This window comes from Hypanus sabinus, chromosome 14 (assembly GCF_030144855.1).
Source record: "Hypanus sabinus isolate sHypSab1 chromosome 14, sHypSab1.hap1, whole genome shotgun sequence".
Classification (NCBI taxonomy): Eukaryota; Metazoa; Chordata; class Chondrichthyes; order Myliobatiformes; family Dasyatidae; genus Hypanus; species Hypanus sabinus.
The window spans coordinates 34160911-34180512 of NC_082719.1; the positions used below are offsets into that span (position 1 = coordinate 34160911).

A 19602-nucleotide genomic window follows, 5' to 3' on the forward strand; every position below is an offset into this window, starting at 1 on the left:
GCAGCAACTTGTAGTTTTGTAAAGTAGAAATGTATTTAATGGGGAACAATGCAGATGTAGCCTGCGTCATTTTTAGCATTTGACTTTCCTGATTTGCTCATTAAGGTGATGTGCATTAGAAAGAAATTTGCCTTTTTATTGGATAATCAGTCTCACACACTTCCAGCTCTAGTACAGGGAACAATCCATATCCTCATTCCCCACTCTTAGACTGCCAGCTTCAAATTCTTTGCTACAGCACATAAAGAAAACTCCAACAGCTTTTCATCCCAAACAATGCTTGCTACTGATTTGACAATATTTCAATTTTACATTTTCATCATTTTGGTTGATTTATAACCGTGGCGAACTTTGGGCAGTTGTACTTGCAGTAGGCACCAGCCACAATCAGTGGAAACACATTATGCATAGCATTTTTACTTTCACCTTAACACTTGGGGTGAATTCTGTGCTAATTTCAGTCTTACACAACTGCTTCAATTTCATGATACATACAATAACCAAATATGTACAAGCACCACTTGCAGTATTTTCACCAGTGGTTTGACACAGTGCATGAGTGATCTCAACAAGTAATAAACTAGAATGCTGAAGAGGTGCAGACAATCCTTTTCACTGTTGCGTAAATTTTCAGTGATTTTCATTAAATAAACTTAACTCCAGGTTCCAGGCACAGATTCAAGGCTGGATGCATCATCTTCAGGCAACACAGGGTTCTTTGCTCCAGCAGCTTCATTAGTCTCAGAATTATCTTGAGCATACACAGTCTCTTCCATATCTTCCTTTGTCCCACTGACGTCCTGAGACTCTGGTTCTTCTTCCTCTTCATCCACTTCTCCATCATCTTCTACATCCATTTCAAAAACACGTACATGTCGTAGGTTTGAACTCAGCTGTGAAATGATAAATATGGATTAATTAAAGCACATAGTCATGGTCTGTATTGTTTCAAAAATTATATAGTGTACCTACTTGTTTTGAAAATATTTGTTCACACACCAAATAAAATGCGTAACATGTAATACCACACATCACTTGAGGACGACTTGGCCAGGTTTTGCCACAAGAATATTGGAGAAGCTAATGCAAACAAGGTTATTTGTGTAAATTGTCCAAGTTCTTATGGGTGGGAGGAGATGCAGAGTTGTTCAAGGTGTTCAAAACTGGTCAAAATTAGAATATCAGTAACAATTGGAAGCCTTTTTAATTACATTACTGTTAATTTACTATAATTAATATCCAGGATGAGGAATTAACCATAATTTGGAGGGAATTTTTAAACACCCTGAATCTAAAATCTTAGTGTCTTCTTTTCTCTCATTTTTGTTTCTATTTCCTGATGTATCCTTTGTTTTTGTTTCTTTATTTTTTCTGTACTTGTTTGATATTGAATTGAACCTTTCTGTTTGTTTTTCAGTCCTTAACTCTCATTAATTAAGGAGTCATTGATCACTTGTTCACTCAATGCCCATGATGCCACCTTGACTGCATTTTTCAGCTCCCACTTGCAATAACTCCATGGGCAAAAATAAACAAGTTCTTTACTCGAACAGCCGGACGGCACAGTGGAAGCTGGGGTGTTGGAGTTTAATTTACAAACATTTGCTGATATCATGCCATAGTAAAAGCTGAATTAATGAATTTAAGGAATTGATAGTTATAATCAAATTCTCAAATATCCATATTACTAATCATTTTAGTTTAGTTGCAGTTTTTGTTTAATATACATTTACAATAAATTTGGGAACATTAAGCTGGAAAGGAACAATTTTACATTATAATTCCAATTATACTTAGAATCTCTTGACTTTTAAAAATAATACGGACTTAATGCCTGATCCTGTGTTGAGTTCCTTACTAAAATCTTTACACATTAAAAAAAATCATTAGTGAAAATCCTCAGAATTTAATTCTGATGTAAAACTTCTTTTCTTGGATTTTATATGACCACAACTCAGGTATTAATTGAATCTTAAGAATTACAGAGATCTCAACGTTCACTGCAGCTTCATGTGCTCAAAGACAGATGGAGTATCTCATCACATAATTAATTTTTCCTCATAATTTCATTCCTCCCAGTTAAATGCAGCAGAATGTCTAGACTGCATTCCCATCAAAGAGAGTGCTAATGGAATCAGTGCTAAAAACAGCCATATTTAGTGGCTGTACATTGTGGTGGCGGGGAATACTCATGAATCTCTGCCTTTCACATGCTCTTGCAGAAATAAATTATCAAAATCTCAGTATAAAGTTTGCTGCCAGTTAAGTCCAGCTGGTGCAACCAGTTGGCCCTGAGATGTGGGACTCATCCTGGCCAGCATAGCAAGTACATATTTCTCCTGTTTCTAGTGGCTATGATTTGGGGTTGATTTTTCGCATATTCTCTAGAGCATAGAAAGATGTGAGACCAAATAAAGAAAAAGGAAGCCAAAAGGAGGTGATGAGTGAGATGGTAGGATCCAGGCAGCTGGTGCTTTGAGAGTACCAGCAGAGAGGCAGGGTTTTGATCTTCATTCCTGACATAGTGGGTTTCCCTTACAACAGGTTAAATGCTCCTGTAACTCATCACTGGTGTATGTCCTGCAGTGACTGGTTAGCACAGGGGAGGGAATAGATAATGGGAGTAAAGAGACCTGCTGTGAATGCTCAAGATTATAGACAGAGTTCTATGTATGAATTTGGTTGGACAAAGTTGGGGAGACATGGTAGTGTAGTGGTTAGTACAGAGCTTTACTGCAATAGACAACCTGGGTTCAATTCCCTTCGCTGCCTGAAAGGAGTTTGTACATTCTCCCTGTGACTGCATGTGTTTCCTCTGGGTGCTCCAGTTTCCTCCCACAGTCCAAAGACAAAACTGGTCGCTAGGTTAATTGGTCATCATAAATTGTCCCGTGATTAGGCTAGGATTAAATCTGAGGATTGCTGGTTCGTGTGACTTGAAGTGCTTATTCTGCGCTGTCTTTTAATAAATAAATGTGTGGAGATATGATGGTAACTAGATACATACACCAACAAACCTTAGTTTTCCTAATGTGATATGAAATGATTTGATGAGGATTGTTAAGTAAAAGTGAAATTGGACTGTAATGGAGAGAAAGACAATAATGTTTGCAACTGATATCTAACAAGTGGGAGTTGTTTTAAGACCCACTGCTCAGAATACAGGACTGGCATGTTCTAGGGAGGGAAAAATAAGGACAGCAGGGTAAGGGAACTTTGGATGATGGTAGGCTGATCCAGAAGATTAAGATGCTCAAAGAGAGGGTTGTGGTGGAAGCATGTTATTCCGGCTGGAGGTCTGTGACCAGTGGTGTTTCTCATGATCTGTATTAGGATCTTTTTTGGTTGTAATATAATGTATAAATTACTTGGACAAAGATACAGATGGGTTGGTTAATAAGTCTACAGATGGCACAAAAATTGGTGTAGTTGCAATCAGTGAAGGTTGTCAAAGGATACCAATATGGGCAGAGAAACAGCAGATGGAGGCAAATGGGAGGTGTTGCACTTTGAGAGGTCAAATGTAAGGAGAAAGGGTGCAGTAAATGACAGGATCCTAAACAACATTGATGTATTCTTGGGGTCCATGTCCTTAGTTCCCCAAAAGTGGCATCCGTTAGTCTCATGAGACCATGGATTTGCGCCTTGGACAGGGTTGTATGGGAGACTGGCAGTTGCCCAAGCTGTAAGCCTTCCCCTCTCCACGCCACTAATGTTGTCCAAGGGAAGGGCCCTAGGACCCAAGCAGCTTGGCACTGGTGTCGTCACAGAGCAATGTGTTGTTAAGTGCCTTGCTCAAGGACACAACATGCTGCCTCAGCTGAGGCTCGAACCAGTGACCTTCAGATTACTAGTGACCTTCAGACCTTCCGATGCCTTATCCACTAGGCCACGCAACAACACCCAAAAGTGGTTTTAAAAAAAAATGTATGGATGCTTGTCTACATTAACTGGGGCTTTGAGTATGAGAGTCAGGAAGTCACATTGGTTAAGGCTACACTTGGAGTTTTGTGTACAGGTAAAGGGTCTCAACCCAAAAAGAGATTGTCCATATCCCTCCAAAGATGCGGCTTGATTTGCTGAGATCCTCTGGTGGGTTTGTGTATTTTAGCAGGATGCTGTCTGGTTTAGAGTGTATTAGATACTAAGCAAGATTGGATAAACTTAAATTGCGTCCTCTGAAGTGTTACAGACTGACAGGGAATCAAAGTTCAAAGTAAATTTATTATCACATTTTCTTGCAGGCATTCACAATAAATACAAAGAGCACAATAGAATCAATGAAAGACTGCACCCAACAGCACAGACAAACAACCAATGTGCAAAAGACAACAAAATGGGCAAATACAAAAAGAAAAAAATAATAAATATCAAGAACATGAGATGAGATGAAGAGTCCTTGAAAGTGAGTCTGTAGTTGTGGGAACAGTTCAGAGATGAGTAAGTGAAGTTATTTCCCTCTGGTTCAAGAGCCTGATGGTTGAAGAGTAGTAACTGTTCCTAAACCTGGTGGTGTGATGGAAGTTTATAAAATGAAGGGAAACATAGACAGTCAGAACTTTTTCACAGGGTAGTAATGTCAAATACGAGACGGCATAGCTTTAAGGTGAGGGGTAAAATATAAAGGAGGTGTGTGTGTTAAGTCTTTTACAGAGACGTGGTAAGTACCTGGAACTCTCTACCAGGGGTTGGAGTGAAAGCAGAAACAAAAACGGCATTTAAAGAGACTTTTAGATGGGCATATGAATATGGAAGCTGTGGATCATGCGCAAGCAGAAGTTATTAGTTTAATTTGGCATCATGTTTGGCACAAACATTGTGGACAAAGGGCTTATTCCTGCCTTTGAAAGAATTTCTACCCTGAGGTATCTTGAGTTTTCCATTGCTTTTTAACTTTAATTTTCCATCCCACTCTCACTCTGATATTTTACTCTACTGCAACAATGTCCATCAAAAGCTCAAGGAATCTTCTGACGAGGCACATTACAACTGTTATGACTTGACACTAAAAACATTTTACACAACCCACTTTCTAGTATCCATCAGAACTAGCCAGTTCTCACAACCAATAGAAACCTGAAATATTAACTGTTTTTCCCCACACTGCTAAATTTCCAGAAACTGTACAGGTCTGTATCTCACAATTCCAGCAGAGTATTTTTTTCTCTGATTTCTATTTACAAATTTTACAGAAGATTATCAGTGAATCATTAGCTTTCTGTTTTCTCTCAGCCAGTACCAGCATTATTTTGTATCATTCATTTCTTCTGGACCACACCTAATCATAGACATTTCCTTGCTTTTCTCTAGCACTCCATTTTCTGAGAATTTAAAACATGCTTCTTTTGTAACTTGGTTCTGATGAAAGATCACAAACCTGAAATACTAATTTTTTTTCTCTCTGCTGAATATCTGTAGCATCTTCTGTTTTCATTCCAGTTCCTGATGTTTTTCATTTCCAACCAACTTGCTATTCTGTTGAAGATTCCTTACTAGGTATGCTTTAACTTTATTAGATTATAATATGGTGAATTATTGTAAATCGTTTGGAAATCTGGATAAGTTACATCTAGCGCAATATTTCTACCCTTGCAAAGAACTAAATAATAGTAATTTCAGACTTCATATCGATTATTAATACATTTCTTCTTTTTTAGATATTTTTTCCATTTAGAATCTGTTTCTCCATCCATTGCTGTAAAGGCAACTGTTCTATTGGCCCCTGGATGTGTTCCAGCTCCTACCTTAAACGGCTTATTAGCTACTCACCAGTCTTCTGGTACTAATTCCCTTTTAAATGGATTATTAAATATTACCTCTGCTGCAATTATCTCTAACCTATTAAAGTGCATTGATATAATTTGTCACCATTGGGGGTTTCATCCTCAAATTATTTTAAATGCTGAATCATTTCCAATGTGATCCTCAGAAAGACAGGTCTATCTGACCTAACATCTTTCTTGAGACTGAAGCAAAGTGATTATTTAAACTTGCTCATCTTTGCCAATGCAGCACACACAAAATGCTGGAGGAACTCAGCAGGTCAAGCAGCTTCGATGGAAAAAGTACAGTTGACGACTCAGCCTGAAACGTCGATAGTACTCTTTTCTGTAGATGCTGCCTCGCCTGCTGAATTTCTCCAGCATTTTGTGCGTGTTGCCTGGATTAACAGCATCTGCAGATTTTCTCGCTTTTGTTCTCTCAACCACTTAATAGTCCTATCTTCCTCTCAGTTATGAGCAAACACAAGGAATTCTGCAGACGCTGGAAATTCAAGCAACACACCAAGATGCTGGTGGAACACAGCAGGCCAGGCAGCGTCTATAGGAGAAACACCGTCGACGTTTCGGGCCAAGACCCTTCATCAGGACTAACTGAAAGGAAAGATAGTAAGAGATTTGAAAGTAGGAAGGGGAGGGGGAAATGCGAAATGATAGGAGAAGACCGAAGCTAAGAGCTGTAAAGGTGATTGGCAAAAGGGATACAGAGCTGGAGAAGGGAAAGGATCATGGGATGGGAGGCCTAGGGAGAAAGAAAGGGGGAGGGGATCACCAGAGGGAGATGAAGAACAGGCAGAGTAATGGGCAGAGAGAGAGGAAAAAAAACAAACAACTAAATATGTCAGGGAGGAGGGGCATTAACGGAAATTAGAGAAGTTAATGTTCATGCCATCAGGTTGGAGGCTACTCAGCCGGTATATAAGGTGTTGTTCCTCCAACCTGAGTGTGGCCTCATCTTGACAGTAGAGGAGGCCACGGATAGACATATCAGAATGGGAATGGGACATGGAATTAAAATGTGTGGCCACTGGGAGATCCTGCTTTCTCTGGTGGACAGAGCGTAGGTGTTCAGCAAAACGGTCTCCCAGTCTGCGTTGAGTCTCACCAATATATAAAAGGCCACATCGGGAACACCAGATGCAGTATACCACACCAGCCGACTCACAGGTGAAGTGATGCCTCACCTGGAAGGACTGTCTGGGGCCCTGAATGGTGGTGAGGGAGGAAGTGTAAGGGCAGGTGTAGTACTTGTTCCGCTTACAAGGATAAATGCCAGGAGGGAGATCGATGGGGAGGGGGGAGCGAATGGACGAATTCCTCTCAGTTATCTTTTTCTGAATTTGATTGAATATTTTGTCTTTTGTTCCTACAGTTACTCTGCCATAATAATTTGTTTTAAAAGTCAAATAGTCCAATAGAAATTAAAATACCACAAATTCAATAGCTAGAACACATCATAATTTTTTCAACAATCAACCTTTCTGAATCATCTGGTAAGATCATTGTATGGAACTGAGATTATACTTTGGTCTTCTGATAATGTGGAATATACAAACCTTTGAGCTTCTGGGATGGAAAAAGGGAATCTATAACTTAATTCATAAATATTCCTTGTCAAAGAACAAATTATATTTACGTAGAAAAGATCCCAAGCTCTTTAACACAAACATAAATGTGACACCATGCCACATGAGGACATGTAATTGTTTAGCAGCTGCATACAGCTTGGTAGGCACAAAAGGTCAATATTAGAAACAGATACTGAATACTGGAGGCATTCTCAGAGAAACGAGCAGTCTCCAATTTCCAGATTTTTAAAGGTGCTACTGAATTTCCTAATAAAATGAAAAGACTTTAGATGCCAAAAATATGAAATAAAAACACTGAAAATATTCAGCTAGTCAGGCAGCATCTATGGAGAGAGAGTGAGAAACAGAATTAATATTTCAGACAAATGGCCATGCATCACTTAGGAGCTACTTACCACACAGGAAACCTTACGAATACCATTTACAGCAATATGCTGTGCCTTCATGTTCTCTAAAGTTCGGGATTGATTTTCAACAGTTACTGTCCGAACAGGAATATGGTCAGTCTGTTCATCTAGCCTACAAATAAAACCAAAATTCCATACTGAACTTTGATCTAAAATTGGACCCAGCATCACAAATAAAGATCAGTACTGATTTTTTTTAAAATTTAGATTTCATGTGACTTGTTTTAGAATAGAGAGCAAGAATAGAAAAATACTGGAATAAATATTGTGAAGTGAGTAACAGTATGCCTATAGGGAGGTTAAATTGACAAAATCTGCTATCATGCTCACTTAAAAGTGCTGAAAGTTGCTGTTGGTTTCCTGTTCTTCCATGATCTGTCATTACAAAGTTCTTTGATGTCAGTGAATTTGGCATGCATTTCAAATGTTAACTTACTATTATCATTATAAAAACCTTGAAAATGTAACACTTCATTGAATGTGGTTTAACTGTCTTAAAATGGCATCCTATTCTATTACTATTCTTTCTGATTCTAAACAAAATTGGATGTCACAATCCTTTCTTTAACAGCTCTTTTAAATATGTTGGATTAAAAAAAAAGTAATAACCCCATCCATCATTTACTGCCTGAAAATTCTATAATATGTATGGCTGCTTAGCTTGCTTGATAAGCCCTGCCCACCATTCAACACACCTGCCTGTAAGAAAATAACATCCACCAATGAGGACCCTCAGCATCCAGGCCATGCTCTCTCTCATGCTGATATCGGGAAGGAGATACAGGACCCACAATACCAGGCTGAGGAACATTTATTACCCTTCAACCATTAAGCTCCTGACTAAACGTGGATAACTTCAATAATCTCAATTCTGAATTGATTCCACAACCTAACTCAGCATGACTTATTTATTAATTTTTTTATTTGCATAATTTCTTATTTTGCAGTTTATCAGTGTGTGTGTAATTTTCCAGTCATAGTGAAGTACAGCACAAAACAGGCCCTTCTGCCCATCTATTCCATGCCAAATTTGGCTGCCTACTCGCATTGAAACTACACCTGGACCATAGCTGACCATACCTTTCCCATCCATCTATCTATCTAAATTTCCCTTAAACGTTGAAATTGAAATTGTATCCACACGCTCACCACCCTCTGAGTGAAGAAGTTTCCCTTCATGTTCCCCCTAAACATTTCACCTTTCGTTCTTAGCCCATGACCTCTGGTTGTAAGTACCACGGAACCTTTGTGGAAAAAGCCTGCTTGCATTTACCCTATCTCTAGCCTTCATTTTTTGTATACATCTATCAATCTCCCCTTACTCTTCTACATTCTAGAGAATAAAGTTCCAACAATTCAATCTTTCCTTATACTAAAACTGAGGTCCTCTAGTCCCAGCAACATCCTTGTAAATTATCTCTGTACTCTTTCAATCTTATTTACATCTCCTTTATAGGTGACCCATAACTGTACACAAAACTCCAAATTTGGCCTCACCAATGTTTTATACAACTTCAACATCCCAACTCCTGTACTCAATCCTTTGATCTATAAAGGTCTATGTGCCAAAACTTCCTTTAAATCTCTATCTGCCTGTGATGCCACTTTCAACGAATTCTGGATCTGTATTCCCATATTCCCTTGTTCAACCACACTTATCAGTGCCTTACTGCTGGCTATGTAAGACCTACCCTGATTGGTCCTCCGGAAGTGCAACACATCACATTTGTCTGCATTACATTCCATCTACCATTTTCACCTAATATTTCCAGCTGATCCAAACCCCACTGCAAGCTTTGATAATCTTCTGTGCTGTCTTCTACACCCCAATTTTGGTTATCTGCAAAATAGATGACAAACAAAAATCGTGCCAGTATTGATCCCTGTGGCACTCCACTGATCACAGGCCTCTAATCAGAGTGGCAACTATCTACTACCACTCTCTGACTTCTCCCATGAAGACAATATCTAATCCAACTTAGCACTTCATCTTGAATGTCAAGTGACTGAACCTACTTGACCATCGTCCCATGCAGGATCTCATCAAATGCCTTGCTGAAGTCCATGTAGACAACAGCCACTGCCTTGCCTTCATTAACTTCCTTGAAAAACTCTTAAGATTGGTTAGACATAACCTACCATGCACAAAGCCATACTAGCTATCCCTGTATCAGTCCCTAGCTATCCAAATACTCATAAATCCAGTCCCTTCGAATACCTTCCAATAACTTTCCCAGTAATGTCAGGCTCACTGGCCTATATTTTCCTGGTTTATTTTTTGAGCCTTTCTTAAAAAGCAGAACAATATTTATTATCCTCCAATCCTCCGTAACCTTACTTGTCACTAAAGATGGTTTAAGTATCTGCTAGGGATCCTGCAATTTCTGCACTGGCCTCCCTATGCTTGTCAGGCCCTGGGAATTTATCCACCCTAATTTGCCTCAAGTCAGCAAACTCCTTCTCCTCTGTAATCTGTATAGGGTCCATGACTTTGTTGTTGCTTTGCCTCACTTTTAGAGAGACTGTGTCTATCTTCTGAGTAAATCAATTTAAGAACTCCCCCATCTCTTTTGGCTCCACGCATATATTACCATTCTGATCTTCCAGAGAATCAGTTTGGTCCCTTGCAATCCTTTTGCTCTTAACAAATCTGTAGAAGCTCTTAGAATTATCCTCCACCTTGTCTGCTAGAGCAACCTCATGCCTTCTTTTAGCTCTGCTGATTTTGTTCTTAAGCGTTCTCTTGCATTTCTTCTACTCCTCGGGTTCCTCATTTGTTCCACCTGAGCCTGCTATCTCAAAATCTCTTGAAATCTAAGGTTCCCTAAACTTTTATTTACCTTTTATTCTGACAAGCACATACAAGCTTTCTACTCTAAAAACCTCACGTTGGAAGGCCTCCCACTTACCAAGTACACCTTTGCTAGAAAACAGTCGGTCCCAATCGACACTTGCCGGATCATTTCTGATACCATCAAAATCAGCCTTTCTACAATTTAGAACCTCAACCCGAATTACCGTGAAACTAATGGCATTGTGATCATTAGATGCAAAGTGTTCCCCAACACAAACTTCTGTCTCCTGCCTATCTCATTTCATAACAGGAGATCAAGTATTGCATATTACCTTGTTGGGACTTCTGTGTATTGATTAAGTAAACTTTCCTGAACACATCTGAAAAATTCCCTATGCCACCTCGTCCTTTTACAGTATTGGAGTCCCAATCAATAAATGAAAAGTTAAATAACCTACTATCACAACCTTATCACAAACAAGAGAAAATCTATAGGTGCTGGAAATCTGAGCAACATACACAAAATGCTGGAGGAACTCAGCAGGCCAGGCAGCATCTAAGGAGAAAAAGTACAGTTGACATTTTGGGCTGAAACCCTTTGGCAGGACTGGAGAAAAAAAGCTGAGGAGTATATCTGAAAGGTGGGGGGAGGGGAGAGAGGAACATAGGCGAAAGGTGAAACTTGGAGGGGGAGGGATGAAGCAAAGATCTAGGAAGTTGATTGGTGAAGGAGGCAGAAGGCCGTGGAAGAAAGAAAAAGGTTGGGGGAAGGAGCACCAGAGGGAGGTGATGGGCGGGCAGGGAGATAAGGAGAGGGACAAGGGGATGGGTAATGGTGAAGAAGGTGGGGGGGTTGGGAGGCATTACTGGAAGTTTGAGAAATTGATGTTCGTGCTATCAGGTTGGAGGCTACACAAACAGAATATAAGGTGCTGTTCCTCCAACCTAAGTGTGGCCTTATCCCGAGAGTGGAGGAGGCCATGGATGGACATATTGGAATAAGAATGGGAAGTGGAACTAATATGGGTGGCCACTGGGAGATCCCACTTGTTCTGGTCGATGGAGCGTAAATGCTCGGTGAAGCGGGTCTCCCAATCAAACCTTTTGATTCCTGACTTTGTCTGAGGTCTTAACAACATCTGTTTCTATAATCATTCTAGTATTTGTTCTGGCACTCTGGTTTCCATCTTCCTGCTCAGATATTCATCCCCCTTTAGTTTAGCTGCAAACTGTCTCTTCTGTACAGGTCCACCTTCCCTGGAAGAGAGCCCAATGATCCTATTCATTGATTTTAATGTATTTATCTTTTCTACTGTGCATATCTACAAGAAAATAAGTCTCAAGGTTCTATGTGGTGACGTACATATTTTCTGATAATAAACTTACTTTGAACTTTGAATATCATTATTGTTGTGGGAAGGAGGAGGAAGTTCAAAAATCTCCTGTAGACATTGCTTAATACTAGTTGTTGCTGGCAAAGATACTTCATACCACAAACAACATTAGATCATTGTGGCCACTTTGTTTTAAAATAGACATCAGTAGTGGTCGCCTAACTAAATTCAAAATGGAGCACTTTCAATTCAATAAAGTAATTGATAAACTAATAAAGTAGAAATAGCAAGCTTAATCATTTTAAATTTTTTGTGTTATTCAGTAATACAAACAACACAGAAATTATTTAAAAGAATGAAGATTGTTGGTATGGAACTTCTATGCTATTGCACCATAGTAAAGTAACTCCTTTTTCAACATGACCATCTACAATTCTGATTACATCTTACACAACATACTTTAAAATGGGGGAAATTCATAGGGACCTTAGATCCTTAACAGCTTTTCATTTGTATTTATATTACACAACCATTCATTACTACTTTAAAATCAGCTACATGAAAAGTATTAGGATAAATTGAGTTCAACCACGTATAAATTAAAATTTATGCAGTAAACTGCAGTTTCACTGATTCAAGGTCATTCTGAGGTAATTTAGCACCAATATTAAGAATACAAATAATCTTTTGTAAAGTCAATAATAATAACATACTGTTGATGTCCAAGAGTTTCTGGTCATATTTCAATGTTTTATGTACAGTACTGCTGGCAGAAAACTTACATGCCTGAAATTACCTTTTTCTAAATTAAGAAGCAACGTTGATCTTTCAATGCAGAAGAATGTTTGTACATTTTATACATGGCAACTCCCATTTAGTTATTCTTGAACAAGAGCCATGAATACAGTTGTTCTTACTACTCTCACTGTCAATTACTGTACATCATGATCGAACATAATTCCTTGCTTTCAACCTGCTTCTGAAGTTTGTCCCACAAAGTATTAAACTCTTTCCCTCCTGTAGCCTGACATTCCTTTAGTTTATTATTGTTCTTCACACCACAGCAGTGCTGGACTTAATTTGCTGTATTTCACCTATAATATGTCATTTACTTCAAAAATAATTGGTCAGTTCAGATGGAACAAAAGACTTATTTTATGCAATTATTGTTCTTCAGTAACACCACACTTTTTTTTCCGAAGTGAATTCCAAGCTCTGTAACAACAATATATGCCAGTTTTCTTGAACACACATTGAGTGATCTAGGAGAGGGCAATAGCAGGCATTGTCAGAGAGATGCTGGGACTCCTTCTGACCAGATCCTATTATAAAACTATTAACTAAGAAAATCAGAACCCTTACACCTGTTACAAGAAGGATCCATGAATTTGATGGGTTTCTATATGTGAAGACAATGATCAATAGTACATTAACAATAAGCTATTGGGAAAGTGTTTGCAACTGGGAATTTGCAAGGTTTGATGGAATCTACAAGCAAACATTACAAGAATATTTGATAGATTTATTTCCTTTCCTGAGCTGTTGCATTTTTACTTCTGAACTTGCAGGGGATGTGTGAGGAAGTGTGTTTTGTAGTCACTCCCCAAAGTGATAATGTATTATTTTGATTAAACCAATAAGAAGCTGCTGTTTGTAGGTTCTTCCTGTGACCACATGGGTTTCCTCTGAGTGCTCCAGTTTCCAGCCATATTTCCAAGACATACAGCTAAATAGGTTTAATTGGTCACATGGGTGTGATTGGGCAGCATGAGCTTGGTGGGCTAAAGGGCCTGTAACCCTGCTGTATCTCTAAGTAAATAAGATGATAAAGAAACTGATTGAACAGTTAGTTTGAGTAATAGTTTTGGAATTGCTCACACACTTGGGTCAGCAAAATATTTGGATCTCAAGACTACTGTACACTAACAGAGAACAGTTTAAATAATTTAGGACAATAAAAGAACTGCATACTTAGCTTGATATTAACATTGTTTTTGCATTACCTTTTACCAGAATCAAAGCTCAACTCCTTGTCAGTTTCCTCTATGTTGTAAACTAATGACAATGGTAACTGGGCCAGAATCCGACATTTTTCTTCTTTGTTTATGTGTCCTTTCAATAGAACAGTCAGCATTTCGTCATCATAAAAACCAACATCCAAAAAGCTGAACTGGCTAAAAGAAAACAAACAAACCAAGTTTTTAATTCCAAATATATCATTCCCCAAGGAAAATCAAGTGATATAAAATGATACAATAACAGGGTCACTGTCATGGGTGACTTCAACATTACATCTACATTATGAACAGGAGGATGACCAGAGTGAGTGTGGGTCTGAATAGGGATAAAAGAGGAAACATGGACCTGGCTTCGGAGGAGGTAGAGGAGGCTCTAATGAATACTTTGCTTCAGTATTCACCAGTGAGAAGGACCTTGACTAATGTTATGTGCACATAAACAAGCTAATATGCTGGAACATGTCAAGGTTACTAAAGAGGATGTGTTGGAATTTTTGAAAAACTTTGGGATAAACAAGTCCCCAGAGTTTGGCAGGATACTCCAGGAAGCGAGGAAAGAGATTGCTGCACCATTTGTGATGATCTTTGCATCCTCAGTGGCCAGAGGAGTAGTACCTGAAGAATGGCAAATGTTAATCCCTTTATTCAAAAAATATAATAGGGATAATCCTGATAATTATAGACCATTAAGTCTTACATCAGTGATGGGCAAACTATCAGAGATGATTCTCAGAGACAGGATTTATGAGTATTTCAAGAAGCATAGTCTGATTAGGGAAATCAGCATGGGCTTGTGAGGGGCAGGTTGTGCCTCACAAGCTTAATTGAAATTTTTATGTATATGACAAAACAAATTGATAAAGGTGGAGCTGTCCGTGTGGTGTATATAGATTTTAGTGAGGCATTTTCAAGGTTCCCCATGGTGAGCTCATTCAGAAGGTCAGGAGTCATGGGATCCACAGCTTGGCTTTGTGGATTCAAAATTGGCTTACCCACAGAAGGTAGAGGGTAGTAAAAGAATAAGTGCCTGGAGGTCTGCGACTAATAGTGTTCTGCTGTAAGGATCCGTTCTGGGATTCCTGCTCTTTGTGAATTTTATAAATCAGATGAGTAAGTGGAAGGGTATGTTAGGAAGTTGGTTGGTGGCATTGTAGATAGTGTAGAAGGTTGTTGTTCATTACAATGGGACATTGATAGGATGTAGAGCTGGGCTGAGAAGTTGCAAATGGAGTTCAACTGGGAAAACGGTGTACTGCTACACTTTGGAACATCAAACTTAATACCAGATTACAAAGTTAATGGCAGGATGCTTTGTAGTGTGGAGGATCAGAGGGATCTTAGGGTGCCTTAAAGCTGCTGAATTGATAGGGTGGTTAAGAAGGCAAATGGTGTGTTGGCCTTCATTAGTGAGGGGACTGAGTTCAATGCTGCAGCTCCTTAAAACTCAGGTTAGATCACATTTGGAGTATTGTGTTTAATTCCGGTCACCTCATTATAGGAAGAATGTGGAAGCTTAAAAGAGTGTGCAGAGTAGATTTACCACAGCACTGCTTGTATTAGAGAACATGTCTTATGAGGAAAGTTTGAGTGAGCAAGGACTTTTAGTTTTGGAGCAAAGGAGGATGAGAGGAAGCTTGATTGAGGTGTATAAGCTGAGAAGAGGCATAAAAAGAATGGACAGCCAGTGCCTTTATCACAGCGTGGAAATAGCTAATACCAGAGTACCTACTTTTTAAAGTGATTGGAGGAAAGTAAGGGGGGGGGGGGGTCAATCATCAGAACTATGTTGTTAATGGCTGGCTGGTGGTACAGGCTGATCTGCAAGGGACATTTGAGAGATTCTTATACATGAATGAAAGGAAAAGGGAGGATAATGTGGGAGAGAAGGGTTAAATTGATTTTGGAATAGATTAAAAATTTGACACAACATCATGGACCAAAGGGCCTATATTATTCTACGTTTTGAAGTAATAATGGTCTAATTATCTAATTTTCTAAACTGACAAACTTCTCAAAAGAATTATTTAAAGCCCATGTAATAACATCCTGAACAAGGAAACAAGTACAAAGAATCATGAAAGTGAATGAAATTTTGTAAGATAAGTTCACTTTAGGTATAACAGATAATTTAGTTAAAGTAATAAAGCCTCAAGACTTTGACCATGCATTTTAAAAATGTTTAAGTGCTTGGTTACCAATAATTTCCTTGTGCATTTTGCAATGTTACCCATTATAAAAATAGATCAATAAACATGATCAACAATTAAACTCAAGATTGTAGATGTGCTATTTCATTTTTAATCCCACTTACATAATTTTCCCACTTACATAGTCCCCAGATGCCGCAAAGTATCAGAAACAATTAAATATTTTGGTACAGAAATGCAGCCAATAAATTCATTTGCATAACTTCAAGATAAAAGAATTATGCAGACAAATATCAGTCTAACGTAGAGGTAGGAACTACTGCATGTATTTCAGAGTGTCCTGACATCTGTTATGAAATTCAACAATTATCTTGTTGATGTGTTTTTTTTGCTTTCCCCTTGTCCTTTCTCCAGATAATATTCTTCACAAATTACATCAAGCAGTGAAATACATTTCTTCACAAATTACATTAAGTTTGGCCCAGTGGTATTTTTAACTATATTGGTTAAAATATAGGTAACCAATGTTTTTATTTATTTAGTTTCATTTTGAAACCATGTTATCGAAAGGGCCAATACTGAAACCTCATTTTTTCCTCACTGAGATCTATGACCTCTTGACTTTAACGTTCTCAAATTATTAAACATAACTAATGAATTCTCAAGTTTTTTGTAATGTTTTTCATTAAAAATAACTGGACTTGCTTTCTTTGATTAAATCTCCATGCTCAGAATCCATAGGTCTGGCTTAGACAGGATAATAAACAGATTCCCCACTGTAACACAGGGAAATCACAACATTGTTGGACTCTGCACAGACTTCATGTGGGTTCGGTGAAGCAGCGGGGCACCAATGTGCCAGAGTCTTGTTCACTCATCCTGTGTTTTATTTTATGCTGAAGGCCATCTCAATTGCCCTAATTCTTATTGAATGGTGTAGCAGATTTAAGGGTTGACTCCTCCCATTTACTGAGCATATCCACTTAGAAACTAATACATAAATTGAAATAGATTCCCTGATACCCAAAGTTCACATGGTATACATTTGAGGTTATATTACCAAAATGGCCAAACTAAAGCAAAACTGAAATGTCACCTTTCCTTGTTGCTTTCTGTTCTGCTGCTGCATAAGGTATCTGCAAACTCCACAGCAATCAGGCAGCTGGAAACAGATCTGCATGAAGAAATCAAATTGGTAAATTTAAACACTTCACCTTAATGATTATTATAACTTTATTGATTCTAATCAATATTTGATGCAATGTTCAAATTCAAGTGTGGGTGGAGGACATGTTCAATTAAGTGCCAGTAAAATCTAAGCCAATCAGATCACTTTTTAATAATGCACTAGAAAATGTCTTTAATACATTAATTTAATTAAAATAAAACATTGTGGCATAAAGAGTCTGTACTAGCAATTATTATTCATTGGTCAGATATAATACAGGTGTATGCTCACCTGCTAAAATGCATCTTCTTTTGCAACAAGAGGAAGTTTACTAATTTTAAGAACAAAAATTTAGGCTGACAAATTTGATAAACTGAACCAGATTGGGCACCTGTTTAGGATACAGTGATGATGCTCCCACTCCAAACAATCATGCAAATACTTCCTCAACAATGCCTGAGAACGGTAAAAGCTTTCTCATTGACTAGCCTATGAAGGCCACAATCTAAGAAACATTCCATTCAGTCAACATCGATCACAAAAATCATCAGGAGGATGGCAACAGCCAGCTCTTCTTTTGGAAGTCTGAGAAGTAGCGTGGGAACAAAAATCAGCCGAAAGACCACTCTGAAGCTGTACCATGTTATTACACTCACTTCATTGAAGGCATTGCCAGAGGTAGTGGTGGATGAGGCAGATATTTGCGAGGCTCTTAGGCACATGAAATTAGTTTATTATTGTCATGTGTACTGAGATTAAGTGAAAAATTTGACTTGCATACTGTCATACAGAGCAATTCATTACATGGTGCACTGAAGTAGGACATGGTAAAATAGTAACATTTAATGAAGTGTTACAGCTATGAAGAAAGTCCTTAAGCTTGGTGGTATGTGCTTTTAGGCTTTTGTATCTTCCACAGATGGAAGGGGGAGAAGAGAGAATGTCCAGGGTAAGTGGGGTCTTTGAATATGCTGGCTGCTTTACTGATACAGTGAGAAAGATAGACAGAATCTATAACGAGCAGGCTGGTTTCCATCATGTGCTGAGCTATGTCCATAATTCTGCAGGTGATGTGCCGAACAGTTGTCATACCAAGCCATTATGCTTGCAGATAGAATGCTGGAAAGCAATAGAGATATGGACCATATGCAGATAGAAGGATTAGTTTAATTAGTTTCACACAACATTATGGCCCAAAAGGCCAATTGTTCAAACAACTGATCTCAGTCATCATGTTCTCTGAATATGCTGTGTGCTGACCCAAAGTGGTAGCACAGTGGAATAATGTGAGTAAGCACTGACCTTGGGAGTGCTTATCACTGATGATGACACAAAGAAGCCTCACGGTATCACATTATGCACATGGAAGAAAGCCACTTGCTAATCATCACATACTGACCCCCTCAATAAATGCAGTAGTCCTCCTCCACATGGAACATCAGTTAGAAGCAGAGTGGCCAGTGTTCAAAATGTACTCATCAAGAAGAGTAGCATAGTGGCAAGTTTGGTTTTGTGTTAAGTGAAGAGAGACAATGTATGACAAGGCTCCTTGATCACTTTTCACTAATCAACCTGATTAGACTCCTCTTCACTCTGGGAGCAGTCTTATTGAGTTCTATGGTACTGCTATGATGGGATAGATTAAGAATATGTCCATAAGTTGTACAGGTCCTCCCTATATTACAAACACCCAACTTATATGTAGCCCAAACCTATGAACAAGCATTTGAAAGATCAACAGGATAGATTTGCAGGCACCTTCCACCATGTAGGAATAGTTGGGAGGCTACATTTCTGACTTGCAAACTATCCAAGTTACAATCAATTGACAGGAACAGAATCATGCTGTAACCTGGGGAGGTCCTATAGTACTGTGTTACAGTGTACAGTTGTTACAAGGGAATAATAATTGTTCTACCATTACTTAAGATCAGCGTGCAAAATCACTGATTAATCGTAGGAACCTCAAGCTAAGCATGTTCTTTTTTTTTAATATAAATGTGCCTCTGCAAATCATTGACAATCAAACACAAAATATTCTATAAATACCTATGCTAACAGGGATTAAATATCTCTTAAATAACAGATGATGGTGTCCATATTTATGATTTTATTAATGTAGTTACTTCAAGTTTTTGGGTTAAAATATAAAAGGTTCTGATACAATTCCCACTGAATCAGAGTACTAAATGACAATACAGAATGACAAAACTTGAAATGATCACATTTTGCAGCAATTTTCACCTTGAAAGATCTGTGGGTCTTCTCATGATGTAGATTCTGGGAGATTCAGCGCCATGTATTGTGAATACTACATATTGTAAATTTGAAGACTTATCATTCCAACTACAATAACAAAGAAAGA

General features: G+C 38.4%; 1 protein-coding gene across 3 annotated transcripts in view; it reads right to left on the bottom strand.

Moving 5' to 3' along the window:
* Positions 1-115: 115 nt before the first annotated feature.
* anapc4 (anaphase promoting complex subunit 4) overlaps positions 116-19602 on the bottom strand; it is an 89510-nt gene continuing 70023 nt past the window's right edge. For all 3 annotated transcript variants that reach the window (XM_059988983.1, XM_059988982.1, XM_059988984.1), the window contains exons 25-29: positions 19482-19583; positions 17166-17243; positions 13908-14078; positions 7765-7888; positions 116-893 (exon numbers count right to left, since the gene is read on the bottom strand). In XM_059988983.1, coding sequence (XP_059844966.1) covers positions 654-893; positions 7765-7888; positions 13908-14078; positions 17166-17243; positions 19482-19583 — 715 coding nt within the window. In that variant the 3' untranslated portion in view covers positions 116-653. The remainder of the gene's footprint in view (positions 894-7764; positions 7889-13907; positions 14079-17165; positions 17244-19481; positions 19584-19602) is intronic.